Genomic DNA, 16,343 nt, shown 5'->3' with positions numbered 1-16,343 from the left:
TGCTCGGCACCACAAACCCGGGATGGAGTTTAATTCAGGAACATATGACCACATCTTCCCAGCGGTTTGGATCCCCCCGAAAAGCAGCGCTCCAGCACTCCCAAGACCGCCGAGAATACAGTCATCGCTCTCCGGTTATGTAACCCGCGCATGGTATCGATTAGCGATGCGTTCTTGAGTCGGTGCGTTCGGCCGTTGTTTATTTTGGTGCCGCGCTCTCCGCGTGCGAGTCCGGGGCCAGGACAAGCCGGAGGGCGTTCGCACGCCAAGGGCTTGAATCATTTATCGAGTTATTTTTGTGTCTCAGAGTTGGGAACCTCTCTGCCTCCCAGCGTCATCATATAAAATTTCATACGCTTTTCCGACGCTGCGTTGCTGCTAAGACGTGTCCCGAACCACAGCAGGACAGACGAGTGAACTGTACAGCTTTTTCGTTTCGCCTTTTTATTGTATCATTCGTAACCTATCGTGCCTCTCCATGGCTCTTAAGAATCCCTCGTCTTTGATGTCACTCGTTATAGTAGATTCCATTTGCCAGAGAGGGAGCGTATGTTAAGTTGATGAAAGAACCACATGCAGCGTTTTAGGGCCCAGAGCTGGCTGCTCGAAGCCCTTTGCTTGCTGGAAGGATGAGGGAAAAACCTGTCCAGAGTCTGGTCAGATAGTCTGGAAGTCAGTCCCAAGACGCAGGAGGGACGACGAAGCTGCCATACCGTGCAGTCCAGACGCAGACAAGCTGCCCAGCAAGATGTCATATGAGCGATGGCCTTACAAAAACACACCACACTGTCTCTGGACTTTGTATCTTTGCAGTTAACGCAAGAACAACACGCAACTCATTATTGTAATGTTGATAAAGGCCAAAGAAGATTTTTTTTTAATTGGGAATGAAAGCACTTAATCAAACTTTTTACATTTTCAGTTTCAGATGACAAAACATGCACTGAATCTAAGACTTTTAATACCAGCTTGCCAGAATGCATAGCATAGACTGCTGTTTGAATTGGATCAAATTAAAACTCTTGTTCTTCCCACAAAAAATATACTTAGCATGGCTAGTGGTTAATTTGTTGCCGTTCTGAAACATCAAACACTGAAATAGCACCACGTTTGTTTATTAACGATTAGCGGTGGATAAGTTTTGCTTTAATTCCAGCCAATTCATATATTCCTGATATACTTACAAAGTATCTGGCATGAAGCTCTGGTGCACTACCAAGATCGCGAGACGTTAGGTAACCGTCTGGGTCGTCGATGGTAATGAATTTACCATGCTTTTCATTCTGAGTGATTGAACTCGCTGCTGTTTAGTTTGGTCTCAGAATTGCTATAAAATATTTACTATAGATTCTCTTCAGCAAGTCAGGTTTCGGTCACATTATCTTGAATCTGCAGGGCCCAGTCCTTGTGAGTGACAGCAATGTAATTGCTGTATCTAATAACCATTTCATTCTAAAGCAGTGGCAGAACTAAACGTAGGTTCTGAGAATTACTTAACCACAATAAGGGTCTCATTGTTCTTGGACTCCCGCAGCCAATTAAAACCATTATAGTTCCTTTCCTGGCAAACATGATTGCATCAAACGGCATTCAGAATTAGTTACTTTGAATTTGTTTGCAATTCAAAGAGGTTGAAGTGAGTGCATTGTCAGCCGCTTGTCGTAGTGGTTTGAAATAGCACTTCTCCAGGAATTTCTTGTACTGAGGTTACTCCATAGGCTTGTGAGACATTCTTCAATGTAAAGTAATTAGACTGTGTAGGCAGCACGCTAGTTTGTTACTTTGTTTTCACATAGCAATGCTCATTTTGTTTATGGTCCATAACTTCGTGTTTTTTTTTTTTTTTTGCTTTGTTGCAAAGGGAGAAGCGCCGCCCCCCGGGTTCTGGAGCGGTACCGGGCCCGGACCCAGGAGCAAGCCCAGCTGAACCGAGGCCTCAGCCGATCAATGGGCTCCCTTCCCATCCAAGACCTCCTGCGGGGGGAGGAGCCCCCCCTGGCGTACCCGGCCTCCGAGTACCACCCGGGCTCGGAGGAGTCGGCCGAGACGTACCACCCACAGCGCGGCCGGCCGGCAGAGCCAGACAGGAGGCCCCCCGCCTACCGCAGCAGCGCGGCCCACCAGCGCAAAAACTGGGCCTCCTCCGTGGACCTGGCATGCCTGGACCCGGAGGCGCTCCGTTTCGGGGCGCTGGAGGAGGCGCGCAGGGGCAGCAGCGCCCTCAGCCAGAGGTCGGCGGGCCGGCACAAGTCCGCCTCCAGGGCCCGGGAGTCCCGGTACTCGGATTTCGGGATAGAGCCCAGGAAGGCCCACCACCTCTCGGCTCTGTCCGTCAGTTCGGCCATCAACAGCGCCTACGACAGGATCAGGGAGAGGCAGCGGAAGCTGAACGTGATCAGACAGGCCATGGACGCAGACGGTGAGTGCAGCCACAGGGCTGGCTGTCCAGCATAAACCAGCATAATGATCCCCCTTTAATTCTGTCTTGGAGCTTCGTTCTGCTCCAGTGTTTCAGCTTTTCGCTCACAGGCGTTCTGAGTTTATTTCAATCTGATCATAGTGTTGAGTAATGCAGCTTTTATTGGCTTGTCTGAGGTCAGCTTGCCAGGGCTCTGACCTAGCGCAGACAACACAACATGCTGTGTTTTTTTTTTTTTGACCCAAATTTTTCCAAGTATAAATTTGATCAAAGACTTGTTGAAGGGCAGCGCTACCAGTTTCTGGTGTAGGATTCCAGACACGCAAGAGAATTTACCAAGTGGCATTTTGATGGGTGAATGACTTCATGGAAGATGAGAATCCAGGAGGTTCACTTTCAACACCAAGCTGGTTGATAGAGTAGAGCCAAGTGTAGCCTCAGGCTTCAGAGGGCTGGTCTGTTACTGAGAGGGTGTTTTTGAGTGGTTTCGTGGAACAGTTTGCCAGGGCTTAGGAGTCAGAGTGACAGTGTATTCCAGATGCCTGGTTCTCATTAAGGGAGCTGTATAATTCTACCATTTTTAACTCTTCGAGCTCGGGGGTCCGTGGTGAAAGTTACAGGGAACGCTCCCCGAATTCTGCGAAATCGCAGTGCGCACCGGTGGTCACACGTGGCGCATTAATGTTTACATCCTTCCCTAATTTGCGTGTGTCTGCTCGCCATCTGGAGGCTTCACGGACCAGGGAATGAATCGCTTCATATAATAAACCTCAGGCCTTCCTATCCGGCCTCCTCAAAGCTAAATGTTCCTCAGAACTGCAAGCTCTTGGCAGCTATTTTTAACGCTAGCTGAGCCGCGAACCAGAGGCATTCTTCTCATTGACCACGCGGCTTCTCCATCGCTTCCACCCCAACGTTCGCTGATTATTCTTATTCTGAACCAAATGATTTTATCCAATATGGGGGTGAGAGGACGACTCTTGTGGAAAACACAGCAGTGAGAATCAGAAGAAGGAAATGGCTATATGAATCAGTGAAATCCCTTGTCTGTAAGGCAGCAGTGGAAAATGGCTGAGTGAGATCATAAAATTATATTATGGCTGGTCCTTGGTTAAAAAAAAAAACTGTGACATTTGAACCGACACAAAGAGTTTATAAACATATTGTATAAATCAAAGTACTGTTTTCAGTGTTCATCACCGTTTTATTGTACACGGAGGCGAGTGATGCCAGGCCATTCGTATGCAGCTGTAGGTGAGGTGGCTTGCGGCCGCTCCATGCTTTGTACAGCACTCTTTCCCTGAAATGATGGAGCGGCCCTGGTAAAGGTAAAGCTCTCAGGTTACCTCGATTTACGTGGAGCGTAAGCTCTTGCTCGTTTCAGCCATGACCCCCCCCCCCCAGCCCCAGCCCCAGCCCCAGCCCCAGCCCCTTCGGCCAAGGTGCTTCAATCAGCACAAGTTTCCTACCGGCCCTGAGGTCTGTAATTGGAGTCATGTGTAGCGGATGAGGGAATTCCAAACATTATTGGACTTTCCGGTGCTTGGCGTTGGGTCATGTGGCTTTGGGCAGGCCCGCGGAAGCGCTCTGGTGGCCGTGTGCAAACGTGTGCAGAGGTGGTGGGAGGGGTGTGTGTGTGTGTGTGTGTGTTGGGGGGGGGGAGCACAGGGACTACCAATACATATAGTGGCTCATCTGTCTTCCCAGAGAGAACACTTTGCTCTACATTTAATGTGGTCCAGTCTTGCATGTTCACTTAGTTAATGGAGTTACTTTTTAGCTGGCAAAGTATGTACAATCTTGTTAATGTATGTGGTCACAAACCAGGAGAGTAGGCTGTTATTACAGAGCTTTAGAAATTCTGATTTGTCTGAGTTTTCAGTACAAAAAAAGTAGCCATGACCCAGATACTTTCCCCTAATGCCGTGTAGTCACATATTGTTTTTTAAAAAGAATCGGGAGCCTACCTGGTTAACTACTCATTTGCAGTGCGTTTTTCTCCACTTCAGCAGAGTATTGATTAGTTTTCCAGGCCGCAACTCCTAACTCTTAATCCAGATTCTGAACACATAACCCAGTTTGTCCGTGAAGGTAAATTTCAGCTTTAGCTGTAATATCTATTTAATCATCTCAGCACACCCTGATTTCCTGAGGATCAAGAGGATGCACACGCACACTATGAAATGAAGGGAAATGAGACTTAAAGAAGTGAAATTGGAAATAGTACTTATGCATTCCCAGTGTTTCCAGTGGAATTTGTCACGGCACTACCCCATTTTAAATAACCTACATTATTATGCTACAATTTGCTTACCTTGGCTGCTGCCTCATCTTGGTTTAATTATCATTGGAATCATCTTTATTTGCCTTGAGCCTCTGGAATGAAAGGGGGAGATTTATTCTTGATAACAGTACAATATAAATAAACGCCACTGGCTGCCCCCATAGACTTGTGGGACTAATGTAAAATCACAGTACAAATGTGACTTAGTGTCTTGTCTGTTGCTCAGGATTTACACACTGCGTAATACTTGAAACAAATGTTATTGTAACTTTTAAAATGTTCATTTTTATTTCATAATATGTTGATATCATAATTACCTCATGAAACTGAAATATTACCTCAACCTCCCTAACCAACGGAGCTCATTTCTTCCTCTTAGTGAAGTTATTTATGTGGAAGTGTATTTTAGGGTTTTATGTAAGGGGGTATGTTGAGGTTTACTTGCATGGTTGTGATATGTGTTAGCATTATATTTTGAACGGTATAGTCCTTAAGTTGTACATACTGCTTTGTACTTGTCAATCTAGGCACACATTCGTGATCTCAACACTGTGTATGGCACTGACCCTTGTTCTTGTTTGGTTAGCGGTAGGGCTGTGTCGAATGCCATTTTTTGCCAATTGAATTTCAGCCAACCTTTTTCGAACGAAGCTTCGAATGTGTGCTGTCACATCATCGGTTTGGCCTGTTTTGGCGTTTCGTAAGTGACCAGATGAATGTAAGACACAGTTCTGTCTACAAAATTTCAACTGGCATTTGCTTTAGTGAAAGAACATTATTGCTGTGCGTTTTCATGACACATGATTCATTCCGTAAACTGCTGACTCACGGAATGTATCGTACCAAAGCCCTTTCATGCGCATCATCCCTTCAGTAATATAGCCTATGAACGTAATTAATTTTGTACTTAAGCAAAACACCAATGTCTGCAAAAGTTCAAGCCTTTGCTTTTGCGGACAGAATGCCTTCTGTAACTGCCTTCTGTCACGGAATATATTGTGCTAAATCCCTTTCGTGCACATCATACTTTCAGTAATATAGCAGTTAAGTGGACAAAATGAACATTCGATGGCATGGAATGATGATAGTATAGCACATTCTGCATTTCGTGCCACAAAAGCATAAATGCTGGCTTCGGACATCAATTACGTAGACAAATTACTTTTGTCTACAAAATGAGTTTCTTTTTTCCACAAAATGAAAAGCACACCGGTCAATTCGGTGCACGACAGAAATCATCCGTTTTCTTTTCTGTGCACAAAAGTATGCGCCCCCAATATTTTGTGGACACAATGCTAACGTGTTTGTGTTTTTCATGGACAAAACGCGTTACGGTGTTACATGGTTTCATAATGAATTTATGTGTTTTGTAGCACAGAAGGCGTTCTGTCTACGGAAGAAGGTCTATTACCCTTGACGCCCCACAGTTTATTGGCAAAATTGTTTATGTTAAATGATAATAAAAAGTAGGCCACTTTGACATCTAAATTTCTTGTATTACAGTAGCAATAACCTCAAAACTGCAACTGAGCACCCATCCTAATAGTCGAATGCTTAATTTCACAATCGAATGCCAATTCAATGAACGAAGCTTCGACGCTTCGAATTTTTCAGTACGGCCCTAGTTAGCGGTGTCATGTTCATTTTAATGCTATTCGATTAGATGCACTGGGTAAGTTGCTCTGGATAACAGCATCTGCCAAATGACAATAATGTAATGTAATATTACAAGGAGGGCATAGACAAAACTGACATGAACTGTAAATAAAAATGCTGTCAAGTGGATTTGTCTGGCACTGGTTTAACCGTGCAGGAGAAATCTTTTTTTCTAAGACAGGTTCTGGCACACCTCTGAGGAATATTACGGGCATTGTTCTGGAACGCGGGTGATGTTCCATTGTGCGAGTGTCGTGTGACACACATTAGACCTTTATCTGCATACACTTGCAGATAACAAAGTGATGTTGACAAATACTGGGGAATGGTGGTGTGGTTTTCTGTAGCCGTCAGGTGATGCACCATATATTTTGATGAGTTTCCTGGTTGACGTAAGAGCGCTTCAGCCACAAGCATTTGCCACAAACGAATCCCGTCCTCTTTGACAGTGTGAACCACTTTGCAGTTTCACTTCTGTGTATTATTGTGAGGGAATGCGCCATTTCGTGTGGGGCTGTGATGGACGTGTGTGACATTGCAGATGTGCGTTAACTATATTTCTGTGCCTCCCTGTTTTAATACACCCCGTTTAATATCAGCCCCGGTATTTTCAAAAACGATTGGGTTCGAGTGACAAAACGAGTGAAGTTTGGATTGCTATCCTAATTTATGGTAGTATCCCACTGTTGTTGATTGATGAAGACCCGCCACACAAGTTAATGTTGGTGTAGAGAAACACAACCGCAAATGATCAAGAAATCTATTTTTTTGCTGTGAATGTCTCCTGCAGATTCTGTGCGTCTCTCCCTCAGATAGACCCATTGTAGAGATTAATAGTTCACACAGATGGAGCCCTCCTGATCTGTCCCTGTGAATGAATAGGTAATTGCCTCATTAATCTTTTTTTTTCCCCCTCCCTTCCTTTTCCTTCACCGCCATCATCAGCCCACTGGGGGGAAAGCACTGCGGCGAGGAGAGCGCTGATATCGAAAATGTTTGCTCCGCATTAGTCGTGGGCGCGCTCCAGCACGGGCTTAACGCGGTCATTTGGACGGTTTCCGCCACATTACAGCCCTGTGGAGGATTTGGTCGTGACCCACGCCGTTACCATTAGCCTCCCACGGACCGCAACGCCAACTCTGACGGTTAGGGTAGAGGCAATGATGATGATTTCGGCTTTTTCACGTGGGGCCGCGTCTCTTAGGGGAACGTCAGTGGGGAGGGTGGAAGGTGAAGAGAAAAACAGCCAGGAAACTCCTGTGGAGAGCACAGAACACTTTATTCTCCTGCCAACTGCTGTTTGAACCAAACTAAAATGAGTACATTTTCGTGCAACCTTTGTAGCTTCATTTCTTGAAGCCTGTGCAGCATACATCAGATGACCCATTGTTGTCTTCAAAGCTTTGATTTTGATTACAATGCATTACTTTAACGCCATTTGGCAGATGCGCTTATCCAGAGTGAATTGCTAGGTACATCCAATAAAGTAGCATGAAGATGATCACTTGATCTGATGTGACCACTTAACTGCTGTGAGGTTATAGCTGTTTCGTGTTTGCCAAGGCTTTCGTTGATTTTTGAACCTTGTGACCTTAAGTAGAGCATCTTCTTTATTAACCTGGTCTAATTTTTAAATATTAACAAAGGTGAGGCAGGGCAATTACCAGATTCTGTTGGGGGAAGCCATCATGGATCACAGTGAACCTTCCAGACCGGAGACCGTTCCGATGAAACCTTAAACACAGCCGCAGGAGTCCCAAAGCCGTTTGCCGTTGCCTGACTGGAAACTCAATCATGGCTTTAGCAGAGGAGGAAGAACCACGCCTGTATTGTATAACGATTTCAGACCTGTCTGTAAGTGCTGTAACAGGCCTGTTCTGACACCTACGTTTTCGGAGAGGTTACCACAGGGCAGAGTGACGACACGGCGCTGCGCTCGAGGGCCTCTCCCGCGCGCCCGGGGGCCCGGTGAATCATCCGGCTGCGCCGCGGCAGCTGCAGGAGCCGCCAGGAAGCAGGGGGGGGCGCGCGAGTGGGCCGGACTTCCTGCGAGGCTGACAGAGAGGTCGGCCCGAGAGATTCTTGCGCTGCTTCTGCAGACAGATGCCCCCCCCCCCGGCCCGATGGCCCTTTGTTCTCCGTCTCTTTTTTTACGCATGCTGAAATAATGCGCTCTCGTACGCCCCAACAGCTGAACAGCTGCAAAATAGACACAAAAGGTGTCCGTCTGTGAAGCAGTGCGGAGAGCGGTTTTCAAGAGGCGCTTATTATTGATGTTCCATGTCCACATTTTCCCCCTGCGTTTGCTGAAATGAAGGCTCCTACACAGATTTTCAAGCAAGAGTTCTCGGTGTCAGGAGGCCAGTCGTCTCTTTAGTGATCTTTCAGGTGGAAGGAACAGTACTGTATGACATCACCACAAAGACTTGAATCCCACACACTCTGGGCTTCCAAAATGTTAGATGTGCCATGATTTGGGGGGGATGTCAGTTCTGGTAATAGTGAAGTACAGGGGAACCGGTCCACCATGACTGCCACCGCTAAAATGTCGCTGTGAGTAATTGTTTACTTAAGGATGGCTAAAGTAGAAGCGAAACCCATTGTTTCCAATGAAGCAAGAGGTGTTATGGGTGAGCAGCCCCTGAAGAATGGCATTTATTCAAACTATGCAGCATGTGCTGGCTTTTGGACTGGGCTTTCCGGTTTTAAGTGGATTCTTCAGCACTCAGTACGTGAAAAGTAACCCATGCAAGACCACAATCTCAGTTTTCTGCCTCTCTCATTTGTTGGAGATTTTACTTGCTGTTTCGTTCCTGAGTACTTTAGATATAAATGATATCGAAGATCAAGTATTTGTGGGCAGAGTTCAGTGGACATGGTGCTGGCACTGACTTTTCTTCCTGTGTTTGGTTTATGTAACTGTTTCATACAAAGTCAATTTCTTTCAAAGGGGATTGAGTCGTTTTAAAAAAACATTTCATTTCATGGCTGTGCCGATGTGGACTTGACTGTGGAATGATACTGCACTATATTTTCAAATCTGGGTATATTTCCAACCAAAGGACACTGCTTTCATTTGTGGAAGAGATAATTAATAATGGGTTAATGTAATTCAGGTAAAACTTGGCAGAAGACACTTGGAGACTCCAAGTGCTCAGATAACCTCAGCTTCCATTTTAGCTAAACCGAAGACCGCACTAGGCAAAGGAGCAGTGGGAAAATATTTCACCCCAGCCTCTCCTGTATGGCTTTTGTTGGTTTATTGTTTTATTTCTTATGATAATTATATTTCTTCCTGATATTGGCAATATTTACTTCCATTTATATATTTTTGGTACAAACTATTTATTTTGTATTTTGCATCTTTGCTAAATTCTGCTATTGATAGCTTATTGTTGCCTTTTGTATTGTTCACTTGACTTCACGATGGCCTGTTAAAACTGTGGAGAAATTCCTGGCTCCCGTGTCCTGGTGGAGTGCAGAAAGGAGGGCTTGCAGGGGGAAGATGTGTTTCCCTCACTGTGCAGTTGCACACGCCGCGTGCGATTCCACCTCTGAATTAATGATGGGTTATCCTGTTGCTCGAGGGCATCCCAGCCAGGCCCGGGAGCACCCGCACTCTCTCCTGTGGCCCGTCTCGAATGACTCGGCGTGCCCCGGGGAGACACGTGCACTGCCTCGGTCTCGCCCAGTTTTGATTTTAGAAGCATCCAGCCCACCCGTGACAGATGACTCAAAGTTTGCTAACAAAATGGCGCCCTGACAAGGCTGAGAAATGCTTGCGAACACCTAACAAGTGTCTCTTGAAATTAATTACAAACAATTTCAGCAGTGTATAAAGTATGTTAGTGGTACATTTTGTAAGTTAATGTGATGGAAAGAGGTCTCTTTCTGTGTACAGCATTGCCGTACACTCTCTAAGGCAGGGGTGTCCAAACCTCTCCTGGAGGGCCACTTGTCCTGCATGTTTTAGATCTCTCCCTGCTCCAACACAACCGGAACCAAATGATCAATTCGTAACAAACTCCTGAAGCTACTGAATAACAAACTGATCATTTGAATCAGCTGTTTCAATTTTGAATCAGAGGTTTGGACACCCCTGCGGTGTATGGTTTTAACCCACGATGCAAATAAATGAAGTAGCTGATAAGTATTGTTTATGATTTATTTATGGCAAGCTGTAATAGGTCAATGATGTATGTCTGATCTGTATTCTCAGTACATTTTATTGTTATATTGCTCTGTGATCATAAATCACACTTCCCGATGTCACAAGTGTGTTCACAATATCTAAGACGATGATCACTGACTTGTTCGTTTCAGACCCTCTTCACACCCACAGAAGATACCATAGCGATTACAGCTCTTCCAGCGAAAGCCCATCCGTCGCTTCCTCCGATCCTGACTACAGACAAGGTAGTGCCTCGATAAAGTTTGCATCTGAGAGCTTCTGTGTGAAGGCTCTGTGTGGATCTGAGGCAAACATCAAGTCATGTTATCTTTTAGTCACAATGAAGTCATGTTTTTTCATGCTGCCTTTCCATTTCAAAAATATATGCCCGCTGATGGTAAATTATGATATTCCGAGTCCAAATCCCGCAGAGCAGGAAGTGGGTGTGGCAAAACCAGAGGCGGACGCGCAAAGCCCCGAGCTGAAACTGCGAGTCGAAGTCGCTCAGTCTGGCTGCTGTGGGATCCGTTTGAAAAAAGAAAACCCACAAATGTTGAAATATGTATGGTGCTCCTTTGTATAATTGCAAAAAAGGGAAAAAAAAAAAAAAAACGGGTCTGAGTATGTGTTCTGCCGGAGCACACCCACACCTCTCACTTCCTGCTTTGTGAGGTCGGAGTTTGTCACGTCAGAATTGGCCTTAGTCCGTTTCGAAGTAGACCAGGAGAGGGGACGCTTTAATATTTTCCCCAAAATGGCAACAGTACCCTGTAATCCACAGCGTAATTGTACAGTTCTAAACAGAGGTTGTGTGGAAGCTTGTGCGTGATTCAGGTGCGTCCACGTAATATAATTATAGTGATTGGAGTCCACGTCATATGCCTCAGTTTCCAGACTGGGGAGATGGGCAATAACTTGGATACAATCTATATTGTTTTCCTTGGTGAATAAGAATCCACGTGGATTCAGTATGTGAGTTACTGCTTAGCAAGTGCAGCTGCATAGATTTCACTTTACTGCAGCAGCTTCGGTGCCTCGCTCAAGGTAATGGCATTAGTGTCCACCCTGGGTTTGGAGACTGTCACTTGGTGCGCTGCGCCGTACTGCTGCTCCGACTGACAGGGCCGCTCTCTTTCCTCAGTGAAGAAACCGGACGAGGTGAGGAGGTACGGGTCGCAGGCCGCCCTGTCCGAGCACGACGCCCTGTCCCTCACCAGCCACACCAGCATGAGGCACAGGTAGGACCGGGAGGAGGCCACGCCTTCCCACCGTGCCTTTCCCACCATTCCGCTGAGGCTTTCCCTGCCTTGTAGTGCGCTTGTTATGCCCACGGAGCCCCTGGAGGGTCCTCTGAACGCAGCCTCTTAAGTCTTGCTGTGGCTGTTTACCGAGGCCCAGGTTAAGTGCCGGTTAATGTTCAGCTAAACATGTCTCGAGGTTAACGTTTTCCCACGCCTCCCGTGTAATCTGCTTAACTTTCAAAGCAGGCAGAGGCGAGTTGAGAGGTATGGAAAATGTTGCTCAACTTGCTGGGCAAAAATGTTCACACGAGTCAGGTTTCTACTTTGATATCCCAGTATTCTCTTTTGATACTCTGATATCACTATGTAGCAAAGCAGTCACCTCCAGCATGCAACAGATGCTCATACCTGCTCAAAACTTGCCTATACATTACTTAAAGAAAACCCACTACCCTTGCTACGTGTTGGTTTGCCCGAATGTGGCGCTCCCGCACCCTCTAGTGGCTGGTCTGTGCATTGCGCGTGAGGTTCTTTGGCCTTGCTCTGCATCAGTGTGTCATGACAAAGGCCCGCTGCTGTTGCTGACAGCTAATCAGGCTGAGAGTGTTTTCATAATGGATTTCCAGCGTTGCATCAGGGCGCAGGGACACGGATCACATTGTGTGCTTCAAACAGCCAGGCCCACGCTAGATCAGATAGCCGCTTTTATGAGGTCACTCAGATGTAAATTTCGAATTCTGCACACTCACTGTAATCTCTGTTATCACACAGCGGATGGGTGAGGATGTAAGTAGGTTTAGAAATCCGAGACTCAAACCCCCCCAGCAACGTTGACTAATTTCAAACCCTGGCTTTGACACTGATGCTAAAAGCATGGTGTTAAAATGATCCCTGTAATGTTTTAAGTTGATCTTTTCATACTGTGAAGCTTCAGATGGTGTTTATTTATTATCCCTTTGGCAGTTTTTTATTCGTTTTTAATCCGTTTAGAATTAACTCATTTTTAAAAAGCATATATTTTGAAAGCTACAGACAGCGCCAGTGATTTTTTTTTTCTTGTTTCTTTTTTTTTTCCATTGGCGCTGTTTAGTGATCATAGAATTGCCTGTATCTCTCAGTACCAGCTACATTACATGTATGCTGAAGCTATCATTTCCTCCATTTGTTTCATTTGTGAAAGTGTATGAACTCTTAGTACCTCTGGTGACAGACTTACGCCTGTGCAGTAGTGCTTGTGCTCAGTGTGTCACTGACTGAAAGAGCGCCTGTTCTGAGAGTGGGCGTGCTGGTGAGGTGTGTGTCGCGGTTCGAGTCTCACATCCAGCCCTGTGGCCTTTCCCCCTCCCTCCCCCTCTCTCCCCCTCTCCGCAGGCTGTACGAGGGGCCGCAGGAGGAGGGTCTGATGAGCGCCGAGCTGATGCTGCAGAGGCAGGAGGAGGAGATGCAGCTGCTTCAGGCCCACCTGGCCCACCGGCTGTCCCGGGCCAGCCTCTACCCCGGGGACGAGCCCCTGCGGACGAGCCCACTCGACCCCTCGCTCCCGCTTCGCAAATCGAAGGTACCAGACCGCACCGCCCCCCCCCCCCCCCCCCCCCCTTTTACCAGCATCTCAGATGGTCACAGCAAGCTTCAGCGTGCTTGGAGAGAGCAGCAGATGTTGCTGTATCTGGTCTAGTTATTACATCTCATTTCACAAGAATTGTTTGCCACATAATTACGTGTTTTGTAGTGAGAAGTCTTTTTTTGCGTATTTTTGGCATATTTATTTGCATATTTACACATCGCCTACTTCAGTTTAAGATGATCTTTTTCAAGCTGTTTTTGGATCCTTGATTTAATTGAAGTGCCTCCTTCCCTGTCTCGCCGCAGAACTTCTTCGGCCCCGAGTTTGTTAAGATGACCAGCGAGCCGTGTGTCGCCCTGAGCGTTCCGTCTTCATTAATGGTGAGGCCCGCCGCACTCCGCTCGAGGGTTTTGTTTGTGCTAAACTGGAGCGGAACACATGAACAATTTAATGCGCGATGCTGTAAGACATTAACGGCACAGGGAATCAAACCGTGAAATCCCGCGCTCCTCCAGGAAAGGAGTCGCGGGCGCGGACCACGTCGTAGCAGAGCGCCGGTGACTCAGAGGAGTCGCGCTGGGGGGATATCCGCTTACCTCGAAAACTAATTATGGGCTGTCAGAACAGCACAGTACCTGCGAAGCACATCCGATGAGGAACAGAAACGCAAATTAAACACAGCGCAGAGCATTGTTCGGGTACCTGTGTGACAGAATTACCCAGAATGCAGTGTGAGGCTTTGGGGGAGGCGTGTGGGTAATTCTGTCCATCACCCCCTCAGAATAAGAAAGGCAAAATGGAGGAGGCCCAGCGGAAGGTGGGCGTGGTGCTGCTCAACGGACAGCGGCTGGAGCTGAGCTGTGACGCCAAGGCCATCTGCAAGGACGTGCTGGACATGGTGGTGGCACACGTGGGGCTGGTGGAACACCACCTGTTTGGCCTGGCCTATCTGAAAGGTAAGGGCGTCAGCAGCCGTTGAAAACCTTCCAGCCCTCGGTTTTCACAGCATCTGCGCAAACACACGTCAGAAAGTGCACGGCAGAACCACCCTAGTTACCTTTTAAAGTGCTCTTAACTCCGAGAAATGCTGTAATCATGATAAGCGTAAACGCTTTACTTTGACAAACACTGTGGAGCTGTTTGAATGATTATACCAATTAAGCCACTGGAGAATTGCCTGGAACAATTCAGAATACACTGGGTGCATTCCAAGAGCATCTAAATATGCTTAAAGACGCACAGCATGTAAGGGGGGTTTAAAAAATTCTGCACAATAGAGCCAAATTTGCAGTTAATTTGGCTTAGATTTTTTTTTTGTCCTGAACAGCGTGAGGATATGGCTTCCTGGGCTGGCTACTTTGTTAGCATCGATGACTCACCTCTGCATCTGGGCATTGCAGATGAAGAATTCAGATCTCGCATCACCTCCTCTTGTCACCTCTCGTTTGCAGATAACGAGTTCTTCTTCATTGATCCCGAAGCCAAACTCTCCAAAGTTGCGCCCGAGGGCTGGAAGGAAGAGCCCAAGAAAAAGAAACCCGAAGTCAACTTCAGTCTGTTCTTCCGCATCAAGTTTTTCCTGGATGATGTCACCCTCATACAGTACGAGTGAACTTAGAGAGAAAACCACATGCAGCGAGAGCAAATCTCACAGAGCAAGATAATATATATTGCACGTGTATATGTATATATGTATATACAGAGAGAGAGAGATGCACACACACACACGCGCATATATATATATATATATATATAATATATGATATATATATTTGTGTATATATGCAGACACATACAATTATCTGCTGTGCATACATATACATATATATGTATGTATGTGTGTATGTGCATCAGATTATAGTTTATAAAGGAATTATTTAATATTTAAAGGGATTAACCTGTTGCTATAATTGTGACTCTGACAGATAAATAGGCTCTTTACACCATGACCATTGCCTTTCTCTCCAGGCACACCATGACCAAGCACCAGTACTACCTGCAGCTGCGGAAGGATATCCTGGAAGAAAGGATGCGATGTGACATGGAGAACGCCATGCTGCTGGCGTCGCTGGCCCTCCAGGCAGAGTTTGGAGATTACCAGCCTGAGGTACCTCAGAGTCATCTGTTCATTTCCCAACATTATCCTTCTTTACATGGTTTATTTTTACTGCTTTATGTTACAGATGTAATTCAGGCACAATGCACGTCAACTGTATCCTAGAAGGGATTGCAATCTCAAGTCTTTTCTTTGGTTTACCATGTTCTCTGCTCTGCACAATAAACGCCGCACAAAGCTATGGACAATTAGGGGTAATTTTCACCAGATAAAATGCTCATTGGTTCATTTTAATCATGTTACTTTGTTCAGTATTTTTGGGGGACAGTCAGTCTTATCCAGTGACATACAAGATTGTCATGGCAATACAAAGATGCAACAAGTGCATTTCACACGAGCAAGAAGGCGTTATTTCACCCGAGACAAGAAGTGCAGGTTAGCTAGGACCACGTTCAGCAAATGTAGCGCCAAGATGAAAAGCAGCGCCAACACATAAGCACGCATGCACAGTTTTAGTAAGCACATGGTGCCCTTCTCAGCGTTTCCCAGCCGCCGATGAGTCATCCTCTTCCGTTTCAGCTGCACGGGAAAACATATTTCAGACTTGAACATTACCTACCCGCATCTGTGCTGGACAAGATGGACCAGACCTCCATCAAGGAGGAGCTCCCCAAACTGCACAGCGCCTATTACGGAGCCTCCGAGGCAGAGGCGGAGTTCGAGTTCCTGAAGGTACCGTCCCGCACAGGAGCAGCGCCCTCACTCTCAGCGCAAGTCTGCATCGGATGCTCTTCTGTTCCTAGGATGTGGGGTCATTTTGCTGCACTGAACAAAATGCAAAAAGCCTCCCAACATCCATTTATGTCTTTATTTTTTACATTAGTAGTAGCGGGCGATCACACCCTTTCTTGTGGTTAACCTGTTATTATTTGGATGGGTAGATCCTATAGAA

The 16,343-nt window shown here is 46.3% G+C and overlaps 1 protein-coding gene across 5 annotated transcripts in view; it reads left to right on the top strand.

Annotated features, from left to right (window-relative positions):
- Positions 1–16,343, top strand: part of ptpn13 (protein tyrosine phosphatase non-receptor type 13) — a 68,031-nt gene that overhangs the window by 27,368 nt on the left and 24,320 nt on the right. For all 5 annotated transcript variants that reach the window (XM_036528273.1, XM_036528275.1, XM_036528274.1 and 2 more), the window contains exons 7-15: positions 1,862–2,419; positions 10,683–10,775; positions 11,672–11,768; positions 13,143–13,329; positions 13,641–13,715; positions 14,117–14,291; positions 14,787–14,937; positions 15,304–15,442; positions 15,971–16,123. In XM_036528273.1, coding sequence (XP_036384166.1) covers positions 1,862–2,419; positions 10,683–10,775; positions 11,672–11,768; positions 13,143–13,329; positions 13,641–13,715; positions 14,117–14,291; positions 14,787–14,937; positions 15,304–15,442; positions 15,971–16,123 — 1,628 coding nt within the window. The remainder of the gene's footprint in view (positions 1–1,861; positions 2,420–10,682; positions 10,776–11,671; positions 11,769–13,142; positions 13,330–13,640; positions 13,716–14,116; positions 14,292–14,786; positions 14,938–15,303; positions 15,443–15,970; positions 16,124–16,343) is intronic.

This window comes from Megalops cyprinoides, chromosome 5 (assembly GCF_013368585.1).
Source record: "Megalops cyprinoides isolate fMegCyp1 chromosome 5, fMegCyp1.pri, whole genome shotgun sequence".
Taxonomy (NCBI): Eukaryota; Metazoa; Chordata; class Actinopteri; order Elopiformes; family Megalopidae; genus Megalops; species Megalops cyprinoides.
The sequence above is the reverse complement of the archived record's forward strand: the minus strand, read 5'-3'. Positions and strand labels throughout refer to the sequence as shown.